The sequence below is a fragment of the Eublepharis macularius genome, chromosome 13, assembly GCF_028583425.1.
Source record: "Eublepharis macularius isolate TG4126 chromosome 13, MPM_Emac_v1.0, whole genome shotgun sequence".
Taxonomy (NCBI): Eukaryota; Metazoa; Chordata; class Lepidosauria; order Squamata; family Eublepharidae; genus Eublepharis; species Eublepharis macularius.
The window spans coordinates 41,453,583-41,477,269 of NC_072802.1; the positions used below are offsets into that span (position 1 = coordinate 41,453,583).

A 23,687-nucleotide genomic window follows, 5' to 3' on the forward strand; every position below is an offset into this window, starting at 1 on the left:
CCTCTCAGTCGTCTCCTCTCCAGGCTAAACAGTCTGAGCTCCTTCAATCTTTCCTCGTAGGACTTGGTCTCCAGACCCCTCACCATCCTTGCCTTCATCTGGACACATTCCATCTTGTCTATATCCTTCTTGAATTGTGGTGCCCAAAACAGAAAACTCTAGCTGAGGGTCTAACCAAAGCAGAGTAGAGTGATACCATCGCTTCTCATGATCAGGATACTAGGTTTCTGTTGATACAGGTCAAAACCTCATTTGCCTTTTTAGCTCCATATCACACTGCTGACTCCTGTTCAGTGTATGGTCACTGAAAGCTTGCACATGCTCCTAGCCCCAATGCTATGATGTCACTTCCAAAAGCAATGTCATTGCATCACTTCAGCTTTTGCAGGGGTCTGTTTCCTGAAGGCCCAGCTGCAGCGCTTGCCCTCCCAGTACACCTCTGCCTGCCCAGCTTCAGGTAGGCCCCATGTTTGCTTAGATGGAGGTATGGGCAAGTTCCCCCATCAAAACTTTAACCTTCAGAGTGGGACTGAACAGTCGTAGCAGCCAGGAATGTATTTACATCTGTAGAATGCAAGTTTAGTAAAGTGTGAATGTATTACCAGGCTAAAACGGTCGCCCCCCCCCCTTTTCTGGCTCATGTGCATGGCTGTTTGCACTCTTTTGTAAGGGAAAATAAGGGCACTGAAACCTCATGTCTGAAAATGCTCCCTTCAGTTCACCAGTGACGGAGAGTTTGTGCTCTCGTGCATGGCTTCCCTGTTCACCAGACCAATTTCTTCTTCCTGGAATATGTGAGCAGATGAGCAGGGACAGGGCTTCCAGATTACGATGATTAATATTTAAGCACAGTAATTGCACACTTGTTATTCTGTTGCTGATCAGGAGCACCACCGTTCCCTTTGTGACAGTGTGCTGTGTTCTGGGGGAGGTGTTGCTGGGTAATGGGAACCATTAAAATTAATTAAGCAAGACGCTACATTGAAAGGCTTGGCAACACGGCTTGGCAAAATGGTCACAGCATTTCCCAGGAAAAGGGTGTACATGTGATGCATCAGTCAGTGCTAGAAAAAGGCTCTCAGGAAGATCTGTTCCCAGTACTGGAAGGTAATGAGAGGGATGGCCGCTCCAGGGACAACAGTCCCACTGCAATTCCTCTTGGCACTTACAGGATAAAATTCGGCTGATTGCCACTTGAATGGACAGCGTTAACGTATATAAGGATTTCACCACACAGCAACTCCCCTGTATTCATTCACAGAGAATCCTCACCAATGGCAGCTGTCAATTTAATATCAGACATTCAAACTGGACGATGCTACGAAACATACTCATGTGCTCTCCATTTGTGAGATTAGGGGTGTAATGCTGATTCAGTCTTGGAGATGGCAACGGCCTCTACATATGCATTTTCTGTTGTGGCTTTCATCTTATGGAGGAGATCAGGAAGAGCCCTACAAATTGATCATTTCACAGAATGAACAAATGATCAGGAGGGCATTTTTATAAAGGGATTAGAACTATAGTAGGATGGAACAGCTCAAGAGGTCACTTATACAAGGGAATAGGATTGTAGTTTATTGTAGGGTTTGTGCATGTAACACCCTGCTATTATTACATTGTCTTCTAACCCACTTTCTACATTACAGTATCTAAGGTTGCAAACCTCTAGGTGGAGCCTGGAGATCTCCTAGAATTGCAGCCGATCTGTAGACTACAGAGATCAGTTCCCCTGGAGAAAATGGCTACTTTGGAGGGTGGACTCCCTCCATTATGCCACCAAGCCCCACCTTCCCCCTGGCTACACACCGAAATCTCCAGGGATTACCTAACCCTGAGACTGGCACCCCTATTCATGACTTAGTTTCTTGTTCGCACTGTTTTCTAATTCTGCAATACTAGTCTAGTTGCATTGTTTATGCTGTGATTGGCTTTTTTTAAAATGTCCACCTTGAGTTTCAGTGAGAAAGGCAGAAGTATAAATGAACTAAGTAGAAAAATATATTTGCATCCATCCCTGCTACTTTCAGCTCCCTCTACATTCCTCCTTTACAGAAAATAAACAGTCTTGTGGTACTTTAAAGAAGAGCAAATTTTCATTCTCCTATAAGCTTTCATGGACTAGAGCCCATTTCATCAGCTGCATGTGCTGGGTTTCCACTAGGCAAACATATACAAAGTTAAAAAGAAAAAGATTGTAAAGAGCAGGTTGAAAGGGCTAAAAAGTATGGGCAGTATAGGGTGAGAACTCACTGAGAAGTTATTATTTAAAATTAAGAATTAAATGCAAAATATGTAAATTTATTTTCTGGTATATGCATAAATAAATAGTTTCCCACAAATACACACTAGTTTTTCAGTACTTCCATATTTGAGGAGAATTGACTGTGGGAAGGCTCTTCTGTACATATGTAATTGCTTGGGAATGAAGAGAGAAAACAACATTTTAAAAAATCCATCTTTTCACTCAGTTGAAGTGATCTGATTTCTCTGTTCAGAATGGCCATTAACACTTGAAAGGAACCCTTGGTTTCCCAAATAATGAGGATTTTACCTTCAATGTTTCTGGTGTGTGAAGGGTCCTTGGAGGGGAAAAATACAATGCTGAGCTCCAAATTAAATCATTATTTAGATAACAGCAAGGGATTAAACAAAGGTTGTTAAAGCTAACAATCTCTTGCTTGATTTGATTAAGGCAGCTGCTGGTAATAGGGACAGCAATGGAGGGGGTATTAACTGGAAAATAAAACAAGGCATGCTGAAGCCCTGAATGTTCCTTCTGAAACGGGTTTACTTGTGCTCTGCCTCGCAGATTATTTCATTCTCAAAGAGACAGAAAATAAGGAATTTCCACAATGCACAAAAGCAGCAGCAAAATGTTTATCATATTGTAAATAAAATACCAGCTCAGTATGTGAATAAAAAGAAGTCAAAAATATTATGCAAGAATATGACTAAACAGAAGCAACAAGAACTAACAGTGATAACGGACTGTGAGGTAACTAACAAAGTAAAATACCTGGGTATTGAACTGACTGCGAAAAATATAGATTTATTCAAAAACAACTATGATAAGCTGTGGATACAAATAGAGAGAGACTTGATAAAATGGAATAAATTGAATTTATCATGGTTGGGAAGAATAGCAGCAGTAAAGATGAATGTTTTACCACGAGTGATGTTCTTGCTGCAAACAATTCCAATTATTCGAGACTCAAAACAGTTTGATAAATGGCAAAGGAAAATTTCAGACTTTGTGTGGGCAGGCAAGAAACCACGCGTGAAAATGAAAGTATTACAGGATGCGAAGGAAAGAGGTGGCTTGCAACTGCCCAATATAAGACTATATTATGAAGCAATATGCCTGGTATGGTTAAAAGATTGGATAACGCTAAAAAATCGTAAATTGCTGGCCTTGGAGGGATATAAAAAATATTTGGATGGCATGCATACATGTGGTATGATAAAGTAAAAGCGGACTCGATGTTTTTGCACCATTATATTCGGAGAAGCCTCTTCACAGTCTGGAAAAAATATAAGGTTTACATGGAAGATGGAATTCCTTCATGGGTGGTTCCGTATGAAGTAATAGATCCGAGAACTGTCGACAATGAGCAGCAACGTCTAACTTACAAGGAGATAACACAAGTACAACACTCAACGTTAAGAATAAAAACAGAAGAAGAGTTGTCTCCTTGTTATGGATGGTTTCAATATAGACAGATCAGAGATCTTTATAACTCGGACTGCTTAAAAGGAGGTATAAGAATGGAAAATTCTGAACTAGAAGAAGTGATGCTACAAGAAGGCAAGAAAGAAATATCTAAGATTTATAAACTACTTCTGAAATGGCATACGGAGGATGAAACAGTTAAAATCCAGATGGTGAAGTGGGCAATAAACTTTCATAAAGAAATAAAAATGGAGGCATGGGAACACCTGTGGAAAAATACACTGAAGATTTCAACTTGTACGAATATTAAAGAGACTGTATACAAAATGATCTACAGATGGTACTTAACACCAAAGAAAATTGCGCTAGGGAATACGAATATGTCAGACAAATGCTGAAAATGCAAAAAGCATGAAGGATCATTATACCATATGTGGTGGACTTGTGAAGTAGCTAAGCAATATTGGGGAGATATAACTGAAGTAATAAATGAGATTCTACAAATTCAAATAAATAAGAACCCAGAATTGTTGCTACTGAACTTGGGGATGGAAGTTGATCCAATGCAGTACAGAACATTGCTATTTTACATGACTACAGCGGCAAGACTTTTGTACGCGCAGAAGTGGAAAGTACAAGAAATACCAACCATAGAAGACTGGATTTACAAATTGCTGTACATGGCAGAAATGGACAAAATGACAAGGAAGCTTAAAGATCTTGACCTGGGACAATATATTGCTGATTGGGGGAAATTGAAACAATATTTAGAGAAAAAATGGGGTGTGAAAGGAGAACTGTGGCAGTTTGAGAATTTCTAAAGGGCGGTGTTGTAAATGGAGGAGAGAAGTGACTTTACCATTAAGGGGGAAATTTAATTATAACAATCTAAGCTAATTTTATGATTAAGAAAATTTGATTTAGAATATATAGTTTAACAAAGGAAAAGTATAATTGATACATTAGAAAATTTATACTATATATAATATATTATGATGTATGGTGTTAGTATATCACACTGCATACTATATTGGGATGTTATGATATGTTATATTATAATGCATGCTATGCTATATTGTACGGAATAGTATATAACAAATACTATATTGATAGTATATTTGATAGAGAATATGCATAAAAGAACTAGAACATGTTTAGAGTAAGAGATATTATGATCTATGTGTTGCAGATAAATATATGTTATGTTATATTACAAAGCATGCTATGCTATATTGGATGGTATAGTATATAACAAATACTATATTGATAGTATATTTGATAGAGTATATGCATAAAAGAATTAGAATACGCTTAGAATAAGAGATATTATGATCTATATGTTACAGGAAAATATAAGTGAAATAGAATTAAGCAATAAAAGGGGGTAAGGGTTGGAAAGCTGTTGGAAGTCAATAGGGAGGGGGGAGGAAAAGGGTGGGGAATAGAACTAATTAGATATGAAGGGAACGTATGTATCAAATCTGAAAATTCAAACTCACCAATAAAAATTAAAAAAAAAAAACAGCTCAGAGGACTGCATGTGTAATTATGTCAGGTATACTTTAAGTCTTAGTAAACACACATGTCTTTTGATTTCTATTACAATCTGCAATAGTAATAATAAATTAACATAATTCAGGTAGTAATAATCAGCTTTGCCTAAGAAAATATGGCTGTGTGTTTTAAGTATAGCGCTTAAGCCTTTTTGCTGAGGTGAAGATTAGCAGTGAAACTGCTTTGGGCCATAATTCAGTGCAGAAGCATGTGTCCAACGTGCACAAGGGCCCAAGTTCAAATTCTGGCATTTCTAACAATAAAGGATCTCAGGGAACAGGGCTAAGATTAGAAAGACCTGTTTTCTACTTAAGTCTTTGCAGAGCAAGAAGTTGGAGTAGTCCACACTGCACGACATGGATTAATAGCCTGTCTCAAACTGTTCATTTATTTAATTAACTCAGTAATCCTTATCAGATGGTTCCGAATATTTGTGTAGATGGCCTCCAGCTCCATTTTATGACTCTTCTTTCCCCATTAGTTATTCTTTGCATTGATTGTCTTCAGAAACTTCTGTTTGATGGCTCCCAGAAAGATCTTTAGTGGTGTTAAGTACAAAAGTGAGAGACCGCTCCCATAACCCTCTCTCCATGCCCAGCAACCAACATTTTTGCAGCAACCTGTGTAGAATTCCAGACATCTCTCAGGTAGCACGCACACACAACTCCTCACATTTCTTGCTTTGGGGAAAACAAAAGTCTCAGCACCTTGCAAAGGGTCAAGCTGTACCAAGATCCATGCATGTGATCAGCCAGCATATCACTGTCTCAAACTGTCTCATCTTGTGGAGAAGTTCAGAGATGGACCACAAACCCATAATCACAGATCTAGAGTAATGGTTTTCTGAAATCTATCATCAGAAAATTTCTTTCAATATTGACTGACTTCTGAGGAACGTCCTTTCACATCCTCCACGGAACACCAATACATTAGAAGGGATTCTAGAGTACGTTATAGAATCATGTTTGATTCATGATGGGCACTAACTTCACTTGTTTGGCCTTAATTCTGCCCTGCATGAACTCAGGGTGAAGACAGCCAGATATTCTCAAAGATGATGGAAACAGTTTCAATTCACAATGAAGGTATTTGTTTTTAGGGCACAGCCTTTGTCCAAAGCACTTCTTTCCGATTTAAGAATGTTGGTCAATCTCCATCCTTAAAATGTGACCTAGAACTTAACCTAACAATCCCCTGCAGTTGCGGGGAGAGTGATGAGGAAAGACTGTTCAAAATGCATGTCTTTCAGGGAAATCAGCCAACCATTGTCAATGTTGCCATTGAGGAATCCCTGAAACACAGCACAAAATCCAATCATCTAGGGCAAGAGTCATTCACTAGGTATGACCAAGGGCCAGGGGCTCAGTTCAAATACCCTGTTCTCTACTGTCCCACACAAGCTACAGCAGGTAGGCTCTTATGCTTCTACCCTGTTGTTTTGCCAGCTTCCTAGAAGCCGCCTAACATCTGTTGTAGAAGAAGGAAGGGAGATGAAAGGGGAAAGAAAACAGTTTATATGCAGCCTCTCACCCATTATTTCCAGTTCCCTCAGCCAGTTAAGGAAAAGCTGGAAAATCTACATCAGTCATTGGCATGATGGCTTTAGCCTATGGAGCTATTCCTTGTAATCACTGTTCCAAAATATATTCCTGGGAAGGCTCTAATATCCTCCGACACCTCCTTCTCTGGGATATTGCTCTTGCTGAGGCTATGGTGCTTCACTGTAAACACGCACCATTCCTTTCCTGTAGCACCCATTGTTCAAGCAGCTTTGTAGTCCCTGATGCACCTTGAAAGAATCCCATGGAGATTTTATTTTGTTTCCAGGCCAACTGCAATAGAACCTTTTGCAAACTAAAGCCAGTGTTTTCACCTTAAAGAAGTTCTGTCCTCACTTTAATAGTAGATTAATGTTGTTTCCCTTTGGATTTAAAAGAGAAAAAAAAATAAAAGACTGATCACAACAATCTGATCCGATACACAACAGAGGTCAACCTGAGCCTAATACAATAAGGGTGCCAAAATATACATGCTTTAATAAACAGAGATTTTCTGCCACTTTAAAGCCTAACAACGTTAGCATAAGTGTTAACATAAGTGGGCTCTAGTCCATGAAAGCTTATGCTAAGACTAAAAACATGTTTGTTTTAAGGTGTCTCAAGACTCCTGTTTATTTTTGCTGCAACAGACGAACATGGCAGAATGGAATTATTAACTTTGCTTAGACTGCCAGGGTCCATCTGAAAAGAGGCATAGTAGTTTCAAACCCCAGTGTAATTTCAAAAGGTACGCAAACCAAGGCCTGTATCTTACCACTCCACTGAGCAAAGTTTGAAACCTTTCTTCTATTGAAGTGGCTCTTTCTCCAACCACTTAAATTAGATGAAAGCTCCTTAGTATTCCTGCAGATAATTCCTGCAGCCCCAGGATGTGGTGGAAAATGCCATGGAGTCATAGCAGGTGACTTAGGGTGACCCCTTGCTGGGGCTTTCAAGGCAAGAGACTAAAAGAAGTGGTTTTCCATTGCCTGCACCTGCATAGTGACCCTCATCCTCCCCAGAGGTCTACATCTCATACAATTATTAACCAAGGCTGACCCTGCTTAGCTGTGCACCAATATATAGATATCATAATATATTTAAATATATATGGACAAAAAATCCTACTGAAAATAAAGAAATAAACAATAATTAAATATTTGAATAAAACCACAATCAAAACAGGACAAGGCAGAATTATAATGACATATTTAAAAAGTTTTGAACTAGATTGGCCAGTCTGACACCCCGAGGTAGCTGTTTATCTTCTAGGTGTGCATTTAACAGGTACAGTACCTGTTTCCCTATGCATGTCAATTTTGGGTCTGATGAGAGATGCTGTAGATTTTTATGGTCCTTCCATCTTCACAGGTCAGTTGTAGTCACTTTTCCCCTTTCCCAACATAAATCTATTTTCCCTTCCACTTATGGTTAACAACCTTAAGGTGGGGCCTGAAGTTCGCCCAGAACTACAACTGATCTAATTATAGAGTTCAATTTCCCTGGAGGAAATGGTAGCTTCAAAATGAGATTCTATGACATTATATTCTGCTGAGCTCCATCCCTCCCCAAACTCCACTCTCATCCCAAGCTTGAGTTGGTAAGCTTAGTCCCAATCAAACCTGCCTTCTCCCCCTACCATAAACTGCAACTTGGTTGTAGAGAGCAAAGTGCAACATTCTCACAATTCTATTAGCTCCGTCTGTCCAAGCAAGTGTAAAAGAAAAAAAAGAATCACGGCAATGAGAACTCTGTAGCTGGGCCTCTGAATGCACTGGGATGAGTTCCTGGAAGAGCCAGCAGGGTATACCTTTCTTGCAATCTGCATCCCCTGCTTGTCTCTAAACTCTTCTCCCACTGAGAAAATGAGAAATAGACCTGACCTCTCCAATCAGGGCCTCTCCATTAACTTCACTGGGTGCCCACAAAGCAGTCAACAGAAAGCCTTGAACACCAATGTTTCTATTGTTAATATAATGAGTTATTTATTTTATTTTATCACATTTCTAGACCACCCTCCTCGTCAGACAGGCTCAGGGCAGTTTAACAACAGTTTAAAACAGTAAAAACATTATATCATAAACAATTAACAATAAACAAATAAAGTTGTTATACATTCTTACTCACTTAGGTATTTATATCTTTTCCCGCCCCCCATGGGGAGCCAAAACAGCTTGTAACATCATTCAATAATTGGCCTATGTCTCTAGCAAGGCATGGCAAAGTGGTGTAGTGGTTAAGAGCGGAGGGACTCTAATCTAGAGAATCCAGTTTGATTTCCCACTCCTCTGCTTGAAGTCAGCTGGGTGACCTTGGTCCAGTCACAGCTCTTCCAGAACTCTCTCAGCCCTGCTCATCTCACAGAGCTTTGGTGAGTATATATATATAATGAGTATATATATATGGAGTGCTGAGTGAGTGTGCGCGCACGCGCGCGCACACACACGGTGAGTTAAATTTCACTTAGATAAGTTTGGAATCTGACAACACACACACGGTCAAGTCACAACCGACTTATGGTGACCCCAGCAAGGGGCTTTGAAGGCAAATGAGCAGAGGTGGGTTGCCTTTCTTTGCAGTCTTTCTGGATAGTCCCCCATCCAAGCAGCTACCCTACTTGACTTCCGAAATCCAACAGTACCAGGCCACCTTCCCTCCCTGTCCTATAAAATTTTTCGGTGGGTAACCGTATTGGTCTGCAACAGAACAGCAGGAAGATAGCTCTGATTCTCGGAAGCTTATATTCTTGTTGGTCTCTAACTGGACTCAACTCCTGCTATAAATTTTTTTTACAAAGAATCAGAAAATAAAGCCAAAATGGTAAGTAGAAAAAGATTAAAAACAAACAGGTTCAAACAGAAACTCAAAATTCGAACTGACGACCAAGCCATTAAGCCATTTTTCCCCCTTTCAGCAGAGTACACCGATTGACTCCCTCTTTCCAAAAGGACCCGAGAGCAGAACAGCCAATCGCCTTGCCCGATTCAGCTTTCGGGCGAGGGAGGGGCGGGGCTAACGAGAAGACGAAGCGAGGGTGACGAAACCAAAAGGCTGGGGCTTTAGCGCGCATGCGCAATATTGAGAGCTGAGGTGTACCCGCGGGCCTCATTTGCGGGGCAAGACTAACAGCGCATGCGTGCTGTTATCCCTCCGGGCCTCCCTCCGCCTTCCCGTTCATCCTTGGCTGCGCGTGCGCAGTGTGGCTGGCTTGCTTGGCCTCCACCTGTGAAGGGACCGTGAGCGCGAGAAAGGAGGAGGGGGCGCACGCGCGTCAGAGGTTCCCCCGCTCCGATCGGGCCCCCTTCTCCCCCGCCCCGGCATGGGGCGCTGCGGCGGCTGTCCCTTCCTCGCCGGCCGGGCTCCCCCCGAAAGCTGCTCGCCTCAGCAGGGCCTGTAGGGGGAGAGGCCGGAGGAAGACGGCGAGACCCCCCCCCTTGCATCCATCCTCCGCCTGCCCCCTCTCGCCACCTCCGGCTATGAGGAGAAACTCCCGCCTTCAGTGACCATCGCCGCCGCCGCTCTCGCCATGGCTCAGGCCGAGAAAATGGAGCTGGACCTGGAGCTGCCGCCGGCCGGGAGTGACGGGGGCGGCCTGAGGCGCTCCAATAGCGCCCCCCTCATCCACGGGCTCAGGTGAGGAGGGCGTGAAGGTGGAAGGGGGGGTATCTCAGGTTGGCCTTTGGGGCGCTTTCCACATCGGAAAGACGGGTGGCTGGTTCTGCTGGGGCCCATCGCGTTGATTGGTTGCTGCTTGCTCTTATTGGGGCAGGGGTAGTTTATTATTAGAGTTTCAGATGAATAACTGTGTTGGTCTGCCGGAGAACAGCAGGGATTGAGTCTAGTGGCACCTTAGAAACCAACTAGATTCCTACGGTATGAGCTTTTGACAGTCAAAGCTCTGGCTGTTTGATCTTTTGACCCTCGAAAGCTCATACCTTGGAGATCCAGTTGGTCTTTAAGGTGCTACTGGACCTGGATCTTGATTATTATAATATCAGGCTGTATTTAAGTCAGATTACTGTTGCCAGTTATTTTGGTGGGCCATAGCCTCTCCTAATACTCCTAACTGTTTGGTTAACATGACTGCCAAATGTATTCATTCCTAATATCAGCATCATCTGCAGCATTGATGAGTAGCAGTGCCTCTGTATGGAGTGCTGATATGTAATGTTGCTGTTAATAGTGCTGTTATTAGGGGTAATTTTCTAATGTTGCTATTAATAAATAGCATTGCTGTTATTAGTGTTATGCCAAAACTAAAACAATAGGACTGACTCCCAAGTAAATGTTTTTAAGATTACAGCCTTGTTTCAGGGCTGAAGTAAGATTTGAAGTGGGGGCTTTCAGACTCACCATTTTGATCTTTTTATGTCGCTGTGCTAGTTACCTTAATTAGCTATGGCTGGGATTCAAATCAGCATTTTGGGTTTTCAGTTTATCTTGTCCAGTGGTGGCCTTCTGAAAAGCCACCAAAAAGGGAAGAAAATATTCTCCCTCTTGAAGAAAAATATTGCTTTGTACTTGTACCATTTATGTGTGGGTGGCGGTGGTTGTGGCTGGATCCCAGCCAGCACCTTTTCAACTGCAAATATTGGAAGAAGAAATGCTATTTCACATACTATAAATGGAGGCCACTTGATATGCGATGAGATTTGTACATTCTAACAGTCCATTGATGCTTCTTCATGGCTTTGTGTCACTTTTCCATATGGAGTCATAATGGTTTGATGGGGTGTAGCAAATGTTAGTTCAATACCACATTGTAGCAGTAGGAACACAGTTGGTGTGTGGAGATGTAACAGTTGTTGTTTCTTTCAGTGATAATTCACAGGTTTTTCAGCCTTACGTCTTGCGGACCCGCAGGAACAGCACAACAGTAATGAACCGGCACAGCATGGTACGTGCCTTCCAGAATGGAAACCAAATACGGTAGTACTGAAGAGCAAAGAGCTTTACTGCTTTGCACGTAAGGATGCAGAATGCTTGTGCTAGGATGAGGGTGGAGAGACTCAGGAGAGTTTAGAGGAGGCGGTGGTGGCATTTGAAATGGTTTTTGGCTAAAGCCTTATTGCAGTTATATCAAGGTAGTTGTAACTCTCACTGGAAAGTGAGCAGGACTTAGACTGCACGGGAATAATCCTCATCTCCTTGTGATTGTACCACACTAGATGTGGCTACAGTCAAGGGCTACCCAAAAGAGTGCTAATTGTTTACAGTGCTTTGTAGAAAGGTGATGTGAGGATAATATTATCAGTCCCTGATTGTTGTATACCTCAACTTCTATCAAGTTACTGCAGACTTTTTGTTAGAATATGCTAGAGTGCTGTCATGCTGTCATGTAGAAACTAAGAAATGCCTTTGAGCTGAATGTTCCCATTGACAGTAACTCATGCATAGATACCAGGTAAACTCTACTGAGTGTGGGTATTTATTCAGTTAATACTTCTTATGATTGCTCTAAAACTAAACCTTCAATTCTAAATCAGAAAAAATGTGTCTCGGCTATTAGAAGTCTCTAAACAAGGAAATTGGATAAGGTGTGTTTTGTGAGTGGTTCAGCAAAAACAAAGTAGCAGAGATGTGTAGAGCTTTTACAAAAAGGAGTTCTGTATGTCATGGTTATTCAAAATTTTGTGAACTTTAATCACAATCCAGTGTGTTTTGGCTATTCTTTGGCTAGAATAGCTAAAGTTCAATCTCAGTCTAGTGTGTTTGAGCTTTATAATTACTTTGACAAAATGATTTTTGAAGCACAAAAAGAAAATCAAAGCCTGTTATAAAGTCTGTTGCATCAAACGATGTACCTCTTGTTTTCTTGGTGCCTTCTTAAAGTAAATGTAGAAGATGGAGCAAAGGAGGTAGACTAGATGGTACTAGAATAAAGTTAGCTTGAAGGAGCAAAGAATGGTGCTTTGTTCTTTCGGATATTTCAGGTGCTCCTCTGAAATTATGACATATTCCAGAGAAGCATAATATTTTTGTCCTTGCAAACACACTGAGTTTGCAGCAATTCCTAATGGTAGTAGAACAGCTAGGCCAAAACATTTCTCTGTATGCTATGAACTGCTGTTTCAGTATCATCAATTAAGATATAAAACAAATATTTCTACAACTTTGACCTCTTTTCGTCTTTATAGATGAAACATTTTGTTTCGTAAACATTAGAGCAGCCACCAAGAGCTGAGTTCTCAGGAGGGCAAAAGGCAGTATATTACATAATTTAGAAAAAGAAGTTCCACATCTGAAGTTTCAAAGAAATAGTTACCTATTCAGTGCTGTTTAGCCAGTTTGGGTATCTATGAAGGTAGATTGATTGTTATATTTACAGTTGTATATTATAGTTTACAACACAATTAGGCAGTAGTCTTTTCTGCACGATGGAAGCTGTCATACTTCTTTCTTTCAAGGAGAATGAATATTCCTTCAGTGCTATACAGACGAGGAGTTTTCAGGGCCACCAGCCTTGGAGTAGAGGCTGAATGGTAGTATATTTCTCCTACAATAAGAAGGACAAGATGGAATTTGAATGCACAAATGGTCTACAGATGGTCTACAGTCCTTTACAGGCAGGACATGTGGAGGTTGTAGTTCTTCCCATTATTTAACTGTTGTTCCCTGTTATTAACAGAAAGCGTATGTAACTACTGCAGGCAGTGCTTAGAAGATATTGTGAATATGAATCATTTTATCAAAAGTTCATTTCAATGAGTGCTTAATTCTTGGATGAAGGTCACCTTTGAACAAAACCAAGGAAGTAGGGTTGTCATTTCTGAAATTATGCTTTTTTCCCCCCCTCCAGCTGGTATCATCATCTCCAATTCGTATTCCTAGCAGCCGGCTCCATCAAATCAGAAGGGTAACTAATGGCTCATTTCTTGGGGGATACCATCTTTCATAAGTTCTCATTTTTCCTATAAAATGGCTGTTTGTTACTACCTCAAATATTCTTGGTATAATTATGATCTTGGTGCCACTGTGATGCAAATTCCAAGTCCCACTCACCCAGTAGTTCTAGAATTCAGAAGTAAAAATATTGCACACAGGCAAATCAGTGCAAATTCTAGGATTCCTGTTTGCATGATAGGAGAGAGGCAGTAATACATTTAACTGTATTACTAACTGGAATGTTCTTGGTTACATTATAAAGCTGAACTATATGGTCAGCAGAATTGTATGGTTTGTGATTGAAGCAGTTCAGAGTGCACATGGAGGGGTTGCTCATTTGAATACTTCCTCTGTAACCAAACCATGTCCATGTAGAAAATAGGTGACTACTTCCTGACAGGTTTTTCTTTGTGTGTAAGCTGTTCTTAACGTGGGGAGCATTCAGATCAGCAGACCTCTTTTACAGCAAGAAATGGCACGGTGCAGCTGGAATTGTGGGTTGTGCTGATTTGTGCATCTTGGCTCTAGTTTTAAAAGTATTGATTGTAATAGGAAGTAATATTTTGCTGGGTCAAAAGTCATCAAGAGCTAAGAGATGAATCCTTATATTTCTCCAGGAGGAAGGAGTGGATTTGATGAACAGAGAAACAGCACATGAAAGGTAGGGGCAACTACTGTGCCCTAAGAAAGGTGGCCATCTTGTCATCTTGTAGCCACTGATGAACCTTTTTGTGTTTTAGGGAAGTGCAAACAGCAATGCAGATAAGCCAGTCATGGGAGGAAAGCTTGAGCCTGGTAATCTCTTTAAAGATGTTTAATGTTTTAATTTGACCCTTTCACTTAACCAGTAAACGTAAGTGGGGAATCGCTAAAGTGGAGAGTACTGCTGGCTCCACTGATTAGCCATTCTGTTTTTTATCAGAGTTTTGGGGGTTAATGTTTAGAGTTGAGGTATACCGTGAGGCTATAAACATGGCATGTTGTATTTTCAGAGTGACAATGATTTGGACAAATCTGAAAAATCTTCATCTCCAAAGAGGATAGACTTCATTCCCGTTTCTCCAGCACCATCGCCTACAAGGGGAATAGGAAAGGTATGTCATCAGATTGGAAATTGCAAAAGGATTTAAGGATGTTTTCTGGAAGAACTTTCTTGTCATATCTTAATTTAACTATTCTCTGCCTGAGACTGAGCTGGGTGTTGCATTAGAGGTTATAAATCATTTGCCATTCCTGTCATATCTCATGAGAAAAGTAACGTGAAGCAGAGGAATCATTGTAGATGTGAGAGATGTTTACTTGGGAGGAAATTCTGTCAGTTCACTGGAGCTCATTTCCCAAGTAAGTATGCATAGGATTACAGCAAAAAAAAAAAAAAGCTTTGTAGTTATCACAATATCCATACTGGACAAAGGAAGCAGTTGTAAAGATTAAGTGCCTTGCATATCATATGGTATACAAGGGAAATGGCAATGTCTGAACAATTTCCCACACATGAGCTAAATGATATAAGTAAGATAACTATGAATTAGTAGAGCATGCCCTAGGTAGAGGTTTTGGAGGACACACTGTGACTGCAGCCATTAGCTTTTCTGTCAGAGGCAGCCCTGCAGGTGTCCATATGTGGACTATGAACAGTGTCTTTTGAGCATATGCTTATATGACTTTATCTTTTATTCAGTCAGACCAGTTATCCACCTAGAAAGTATTGTGTACTTAGCAGTGGCTCTTCAGACAGAGGAAGATCTTTCCCAACTTAGCTAGCTGAGAATCTAAGCTTCCGGGAGCAAATTTTTAGCCTTTATAAGTGGCTAGTGCCCCAAAGAGCTCTATTTATCTTTTTCTGTCTTTGTTGTGGTGCTAATAGCATCACCATAGCAGTTTTCTTAAAAGCAGTAGTAGGATAATGAAATGCATGGGCAAGCTCTTTGACACAATTTTTAAACCCTCTTGGACTATAACATTGCTTTGCTAAGTGGGATGGAAGAAAAATCAGATTTTACTACTTCATATAAAATTTCAGATTTTTAGGGACTGTAGTGTTGGGTTCCTAATGCCTTTAAATATTGTGATTGTTTTTCCTAGCAATGTTTTTCCCCGTCCTTGCAAATGTTCGTGAGTAGTAATGGATTGCCTCCAAGCCCCATTCCCAGTCCCACAAGGAGATTTTCAAAGTAAGTTGATATGCCTTAAACTTAATAAGAAGCAGTTTGACTGCTGTAATGTGCGCTATGTGGCCTGGACAGGAGAACAAAGTTTGTTCAGCATCAAAGGCTTCATATGTAAAAGCTATTTCTATTTCCTTTTGGTTGCAGATGTATCTCAGTGAAGCTCGTGCAGATATTCCTGGCATGTGCTCACAGTTGCCAGTCTTAAACACATGGGCATGATGTGCAAGTCCTGGTAGCTTCAGGAGAGTTTTACAGACAGTCTGAATTGGTTCAGGCATAGCTCCAAAGCCGAGGAATAGAGGATGGTCCTTGGATAAAATTCTCTAAAATGAATAACATCAGGCTTTCCATTAACAGTATAATGAAGCAGTGCACTATGGAGAATGCAAGTCTTTTATGCACAGCGGTTGTTTCTCAAGAATTGCACATTGAGTCTGCGGAGTTCAAGGGTGCTTCTGAATGATGATAACTTCAGTGACAGGGAGAGGAAATAACCGTTGCCTTTTAAGGATGTGAGGGCCTAGTAATGTGTCTTTAACAAGCTTCTGAAGTTAATTGGTTTGATGTATTGTCGAAGGCTTTCACGGCCGGAGAACGATGGTTGTTGGGGGTCTTTTGGTGCTACACCTCTGAAGATGCCAGCCACAGCTGCTGGCGAAACGTCAGGAACTACAATGCCAAGACCACGGCAATACAGCCCGGAAAACCCCCAACAACCATTAATTGGTTTGGCTGGAACTTCATTTTGTTCTTGTATCTCAGTGAGGACAGCAGATTCTAAAAATTTCCAGTATTTATAAAGCGATTTTCTACCGAAAACCTTGCAAATATGATAAGCTGTGACACCTTTGCTGTTAGACTGGCAGGTGCTGTAGTGGTCTCTTGCAGCTAATAAATGCTGTTGGCTTGTTAAGCTAGAAGAAAGTATGATGAAAATTGGCAAAGGTAAAAATGCACAGGTAAAAACTGCCTACAATGTCCCCCTGTGATGGGGAAGTATAGGGTCAGGAAAGAAAAGGCTCTTATTATGGCTTTGTTTCTTTGAAATGGACTGTTAATTCACAGGATAACTGTATTCAAGTACCTATTGCATGTCTGAGTTCCAAACTTTGCAACAACCAATTCAAATAGAGACCTGAAGCTTCCCTTCAGGGGCATTATTATCAAAGGTGTTTTTAAAAAGATAATGGTATTACTATAAAGTTTAAGACCATAATACTGGCACACTTTGAATTGCTACCAAAACCACTTTTCACAATGGAATGCATTCTACCAGACTTTTCATTGAAATTCCTTTGGGACTTTTAAAAAACCTAATTTGCTTTAAAATCCTATACAGTATTCAAGCACATTCTTCCTTTTGACCTTGGAGACTTTGCATCCCCAGAATATACTAATTCAGTTTATTTTAGCAGGAGAAGCCAGAGTCCAATCAACTGCATCCGGCCCAGTGTTCTTGGTCCCATTAAAAGGAAAGGTATGTGTCAGAGATGCTTTCCAGATTGTAGAGCTGATGCTTGGCAACATCCCCTTTGCGGTAGCATTTGCTGATTGTGAGATACATCTGGCTGGATCCAGTTGGTGTCAGTTTTCTTAATCTTTTTGGCAGATATATCTGCTCCTTTTTGCTATAGGGTTTTTTTAGACCCCTTCTAACGGTTGTTGCACAGCAGTGATGGCAGGACTGTTACAACTTGGATCTTCTGGATCAGACTGAGGATCAGACCTTCTGGATCAGACTGAGGATCCATCTATACCAGCATCCTGGTTTCCACAGTGGTCAACCAAACATGTCTTGGAAACCCATAAGCAGGGCCTGAACCCAACAGCGTTCTGTCGCCCTCCACAGTTGATGTTGAAAGGCAAGCTGCCTTGAAGCATGAGGGTTTTTACTTAGCCATCATGTTTATTATCTGTGGCTATCTTGATTTTGTGATTTTTGTCCAGCCCTTTTTAAATACATCCGAATTAGTAGTTTGCTGATACACTAAGGAAGGTATGCTGTTCTGCCAGTTTTGGTTGCGTTTGTATTTCTGTATTGTTTTAGTCCTGTTGCCTTGCAGCTGTAATTGGTTTGTTAGCTACTTTGATTTAGAAGAGGCACAGCAGGATATAAATATTTTTAAATGATTAATCAAAATCAATTTGAGATTAGACATGAATGACCTTGGGGCAGCCCCTCTTTCCCAGCCTAACAAGTTTGCTGTGAGGATAAAATTGAAGTGGAAGAGTCATTTATGCCATCTCTGGCATGTTTTCTCGCTTGTTCCTTGAGTAATCCCAGTTTACAGGTGGCAAAAGAGAGCTTTATTGTGGAATTTTTAAGCAAAGGCTGATATTTACGTGCTTCCCATACTTGATACAACGAATAATGCATCCCTTGGGACCTCTGCATGATGGAAGCTGTTGTTCTTCTTTCTTCCATGGAGAATGAACATTCCTTCAATGCTATAAAAATAATGAGTTGTCAGGGCCGCCAGCCTTGGAGTAGAGGCTGAGTGGTAGTATGTTTCTCATACATTAAAGTGGACCTACTGAAATGAGTACATATTATATTCTATAGTTCTTGGATGATCCCAGTGTGGCCATAAAATAGAATGACCCCATCCTCAAAATTGATTTGTTTTTGAAGTTGCAATACATTGGTAGGGTTATAAAAAAAAAAACCTACTGGATATGTAGATTGTGTTGTACTAATATGTTACATCTCCCAAGACACAAGAAGGCTCTTTCTCACATCTAACAGGATTGATTTAATTTCTGTAGGTGAGATGGAAACTGAAAGCCAGCCAAAGAGACTCTTCCAAGGAACCACCAACATGCTTTCTCCTGACGTGACACATTTGACAGACCTCAGTTCCTGGTAAAAGTAATATAAATAAGGCCATCATGAACTACCAAAACAGATGTTGCTGTTTCTTCACTCTGTCCTAGAAATGACTTGCAATATTATAGAATGTTGAATACTACAATTTGTTTGTTGCTGTGTTCAAGGCTAAGGTCTTTTGATTATCATGTGCCCCGTCAGTACTCTGTTTTTGTGTTTTATGGTTCTCCTGTGTCTCGTTATGACACTAGGGATCTTTCTGCTTGACCTTAAGAGGAGGAGCCTGAATCTGAGCTTAAACAACAGTGTGCTCCACTTAATGTATAGGATCGCCAACCTCAAGATGGTGCCTGGAGATTTCTAGGAATTACAACTCATCTCCAGTCACAGAGATCAGTTCCCTTGGAGAAAATGGCTGCTTTGGAGGGTGGAGTCTATGGCACTCTGTCCTGCTGATGTCCCAAATCTCCAGGAATTTCCCGTCCTGGAGCTGACAACCCTAATTTACACAGGTCATACTGAGCTTCTTTTCTGTTGCCCAGCACAAGACCTCAACTATGTTTATTCCAGTTTCAAAGTACCCATTGAGAAGTTGAAATTGTTGTGTAAAACAATGGCTTTATTCTCATTCAGTCAAGGGTTTTGTGTTGAAACCTTTGGCAATAATTTGCTGAGATGCTATGGAGTGATAGTAAACACTATAAACTGTTGACACTAAGAATCTTTAGAGCTGTAGTTCTGTAAAAAAGAAAAGTTAGTTTGATTGGAAAAATCCTCACATCTACACTGAAAACTGGAGGGGTTGTGTAACAGTTGTGGGTGGGAAAATCTTTGGAGCAGGGAATAAGGATGTACAGGGAGACCCTAGAGCAGTCATGTGATCTGTAGCTAGCAAGTCACTTGGCTGCCTGTGATTTGACCATGATCAAAAATTATCCAGTTTTCTTTGCAGGAGCAACACTTTTTAATTTTATTATGGTGTCCTTTGTTAGCAAGGAGAGGAGTGGGGGCTGCTGCTTGCAACTGAGTCCGGCGTTAGTCAGGGGCAAACTTAATAGCACCGCAGAACTTCTCCTGTTGGCCACCTGCTATAATTGCAGGCATCTCCAAATGCACTTTTTTAAATGGTTGCTGTTAACTTTGCTTTAGGTCCTATGACTCGCCGCCCCCGTGGATACGGTTTCATGTTTTTCTCCAGTATGGGGGAGGGGTCCAATGAAAGTCTTTGCAACAGAAGGTTGGAGGAACTTTATCTCTATAGAAGAAAGACTTGGCAAAAGAGAATTGTGGGAACCAGCTTAACGTATGGGAGTACTAAACTTTAACTCATTGTAACTTTAACAACAAGTTAGCATTGGTTTTTGTGATTAGCACGCCTGTTGTTGATTTTTAAATCATCTTAAAAGCATTTAAATCTTGGCCATTATGTAGTTGTTTATTTTATTTATACCCTGCCTTTCTCCCCAATGGGGACCCAAAGTGGCTCACATTGTTCTCCTCCATATGATCCTCATAACAATCCTTTGAGGTAGGTTAAGCTGAGAGGGTATGACAGGCCCAAAGTCACTCAGCAAGCTTCCATGGCAGAGTCCAACACTCTGTCTGCTGTGTCATACTAGATAAACAGTCAGTTAACTGGGTTTGTAAAAAAAAAAAAAAAAAATTGGACCATTCAAATACTTAAACATGGCAGAACTATTTGGCAACTCCTAAGACAGTACAAATGTGAATCAAATTTGACTGCAAATTTCTAGTGATTTTTTAAAAAATGTTGCATGCATTAAGTTTCTTTGAATGCTGATGAAGCACGTGGCTTTCCTTATTTATCCCCAGCTTGTCTTCAGATATTCTGGATGGGAGCACAAGCAGCGTCAGCTCATCATCCGATTCTCTGGCCAAAGGCAGCACTACTACAGAATCTCCAGTCGCATGTTCAAACTCATGTTCTTCATTCATCTTAATGGATGACCTTTCACCCAAGTGACTTATCCAGTCATCAGTCAATATCTGCCTGTGCTGTTACCATACTGTACGTACGTACAGAAAAACCCATGCAGTTAAATCCTTGAGGACCAGAGGATTTAAATAGTGGGAATATTAACATAACCTTATTCCACGGTATCTTCTTGAAGTGATTTTGATTATCCTTCTCAATGGACATATGCTACTGATGACTGGGTTTGCTGATTTTTTAAAATTTTATTTTTACAGATATTTCCCAGATTGTACTAACTTGCTTTCAAGGAAACTGCATACACTTTAAAAAAAATCCCAAGCAAACACCTTTGTTGTATTAGCATTATAACTGTAGAGGGAAAAACTATCCACTGTTGCTATCATGATTACTTGTTCTGGAGGTAAGAATAGTGGTTACAGAGTTGTTATGTAATCTTTGTTTGAGATACTTTTTAATTTTTTTAAATAAACTAGATTGCTCTTGATATTTGTTTAGGAAGAATAGAGTACTTCTCCTGATTGGGCATATTTTGGACTATGCTTTCCCCCACCCTAAAAATAATCAAATCAAAATATAAAATTGTCCCTCCTTTTCTTGTTGCAACCTCCCTTGTCATCTTTCCCAAAGAAAGGAAAGGGGTTTCAGACTGTCCTTTAGGCTTTGGTTCAGTTGCTCTTACGGTGCTAGGAGCCAGTAATGCTTTATTTTTTAATTGCAAAATGTTGTTATAGCTTCTTGATACTCACAATGGGAAGAAGAGAAATAAACTGCCTGTACACAGCTAGTTAACTCTCCTGCAGAATTCTCTGACCCAGACTACTTAAAGGTTATGTGAATTACAGCCAGTAGTTGAGGAAGCCTTTTTGGCCTTGAGGATGCATGACAGAACAGTGGGAGCTGCCACAAGGGCTTAAGGTTGCTGTTGTGAATTGGCTGGGCCCTAGGTGTCTCCTGTGGTGTTGAGACATGTTCGTGCCTTAGGGGGATGTGGTTACAAAATGGAGGAATGTAAACCAGAGAGGTTGGGTGGGGGGAAGAACTTTTCGTTTGAGTTTTTTGTCTTGAAAAGAGTACTTGTATCAGGTGCTATAGCCCACTGCTGTTTTTCCTCAGTTGCTTCTTGAGATGCTTGATCCAATGGGATAGGGAGTTCTGTGAGCAGTTCTAGGAGTTCTGTGACTGTATTGCCTTCTGTATCATTGGAGCGACCTTTGGGTCTGTTTTGGGAATGGCAGGCCCATAAGCAAGTATTAATTTTAGGGGAAAGGCTTTTTTATGCTTTTGTTTGGATGCTGGCTCGGCATATAGTTGGACTTTTAAAGAACTTGTATGTAAGCTATGAGAAGTAAACCTGCAATACCCTGCTTTAGTGTGGGGGTGCAGCAAATGACTTCTTATTGAAAGAGCAAACTGGGCTTAAACAAAGAGAGCTCCATTTGTAATCTACTGTGTTATGCTATTTATTATTTATAACTGTAAAAAAGTCTGGTGATGAATTATAGTATTTTTTTATGATTGAAAACCTTTTTTATGTTCTGTGAGTGCTGGCTGGTCTGTATTTAATAGGCGACACTGTCTGCCAGAAATGTACTCTTCCAGTTCTGAATGTTTGTAAGTAATTCACATGCTCTTGTTGTCAAAGTACAATTTAGGATTTTCTTTGTTTTAAAGATTCTAGCACTGAAATTGAAGTAAGGGTGTGCTAAGCTGTAAAGCACACCATGTGTGGCAATACTTGCCTGGCTAAGTAGGGGACGGGGGAGAGATCTAGTGTATTCTGGTGGAAAAAAACAGAGGCAGGGGGAAGCTTTGTTTTTCATACATAGCATTTGCTTTTAAGTGTAGGTTGTTTTTGTTTTTTTGCAGTTGTAATAAGTACCATACTTTGGCCAGTGGTACTTCTGTTATCTGTATTTCTATACTCACCTGTGGAGAGCTCCCCCTATCTCCAATAAATGTGCATATTGTAAATTATCACCCAGTGGTGCCATTTTTTAAAAAAAAGGTGGTTGATCAGCGTGTGAATTGTATTTGGATATGCTCAGTGCTGTTTCTTGCATAATGGCTGCTGCTTAGACTGCTTTAACTTAAGAGGGATTTTTTTTGTCTTTGCCTTGTTTTTCTTTGCTTTCTTTAGCTACGTAAAGTCTGTTTTTATGTTATGTTTGCAAAATAACTCTGTGATGAAGTTCAATTTGTAAACCCTTCTCCATGCACTTAAGAACTGTGACACCGAAATCCACTTGACAGGTGGCAGTAGAATAAAACTTTTTGCATGCTTCCTTGTAGTGGGAAAGCTTTTGCTTTTATTTTTCCCATTGACCTGTTTGAGTGACCTATTCAAAACCACTGTCTGTTTTTTAGAAGTGTGGAGTCTTGTGTAAAACTTTGGCCTTTGTACACTTTAAAATGTGCAAGATTCATAAAGCAAAACACACAGCAACCTAGTTTTGTTCACTTGTTTTTTATTACAGTGTTATTTGTGTCTCAAACTCTTTTGCCTTTTCCAGTCTTTGAAGATCTGTAATCTGTCTCTAGCCAGGAATTTGAATTTGGTTATTCTGGTCCCAGAATATGTCACGAATGTGTACCGTGGGGTGGGGGTTGCATGTATCATACAGCATGCTGATCAAAGAGTCACCACTGGCTAAAGTGGTGGCAGAGCAGACTCAAGTTGGCTCTGTTGCATGCCTCCTCCATTAACTTCACTTCTGTGGTTGCAGGAAGGCATATAATGCATAGAGCAACCTCTTCATCCAACTGAACAATGTCTTTGGTCTCCAATTTGCTCACTATCAAAGTAAATTTTCTGCAGGTGTAATGTTGATTTTTTTTAAGACCAGGAGGACAATGGAGTGAAAAACCATGACTGTAGGGGATTGTCTTGTAGGAAAAACTTATTAACTGCATCCATGCTGTGTGGTGGTTTGAGTATAGTGTTTAGATGTGGGAAGCTAAACCCAAGCTTACTATTAAGTAGAATGCCGACTTTCAGCACTAACTTTCTATTTGGAACACATGAAGCTATCTTATACTGAATCAGTCCTTTGGTCCATCAAAATCAGGCAAAAATTAAGCTGTG

At 40.5% G+C, this 23,687-nt stretch overlaps 1 protein-coding gene and 2 non-coding genes across 4 annotated transcripts; all 3 read left to right on the forward strand.

Moving 5' to 3' along the window:
• The first annotated feature begins 9,974 nt into the window (after positions 1-9,974).
• Positions 9,975-23,107, forward strand: PABIR2 (PABIR family member 2). 2 transcript variants are annotated; one of them, XM_054996870.1, is made up of 10 exons: positions 9,975-10,398; positions 11,584-11,662; positions 13,565-13,621; positions 14,268-14,311; positions 14,391-14,445; positions 14,643-14,744; positions 15,736-15,824; positions 17,234-17,298; positions 18,588-18,684; positions 20,482-23,107. In XM_054996870.1, exons 1-10 carry the CDS (start codon positions 10,292-10,294, stop codon positions 20,630-20,632), a joined length of 846 nt encoding a protein of 281 aa, XP_054852845.1. In that variant the 5' UTR covers positions 9,975-10,291; the 3' UTR covers positions 20,633-23,107. The 2 variants fall into 2 exon arrangements, with proteins under 2 accessions (XP_054852845.1, XP_054852846.1); XM_054996871.1 differs by having other exon boundaries at positions 17,237-17,298.
• Positions 13,136-13,269, forward strand: LOC129341796 (small nucleolar RNA U109). Its single transcript, XR_008598171.1, has one exon. It is a non-coding gene; the product is annotated as a small nucleolar RNA U109 (small nucleolar RNA).
• Positions 18,211-18,344, forward strand: LOC129341795 (small nucleolar RNA U109). The gene has a single exon (XR_008598170.1). It is a non-coding gene; the product is annotated as a small nucleolar RNA U109 (small nucleolar RNA).
• Positions 23,108-23,687: the final 580 nt, after the last annotated feature.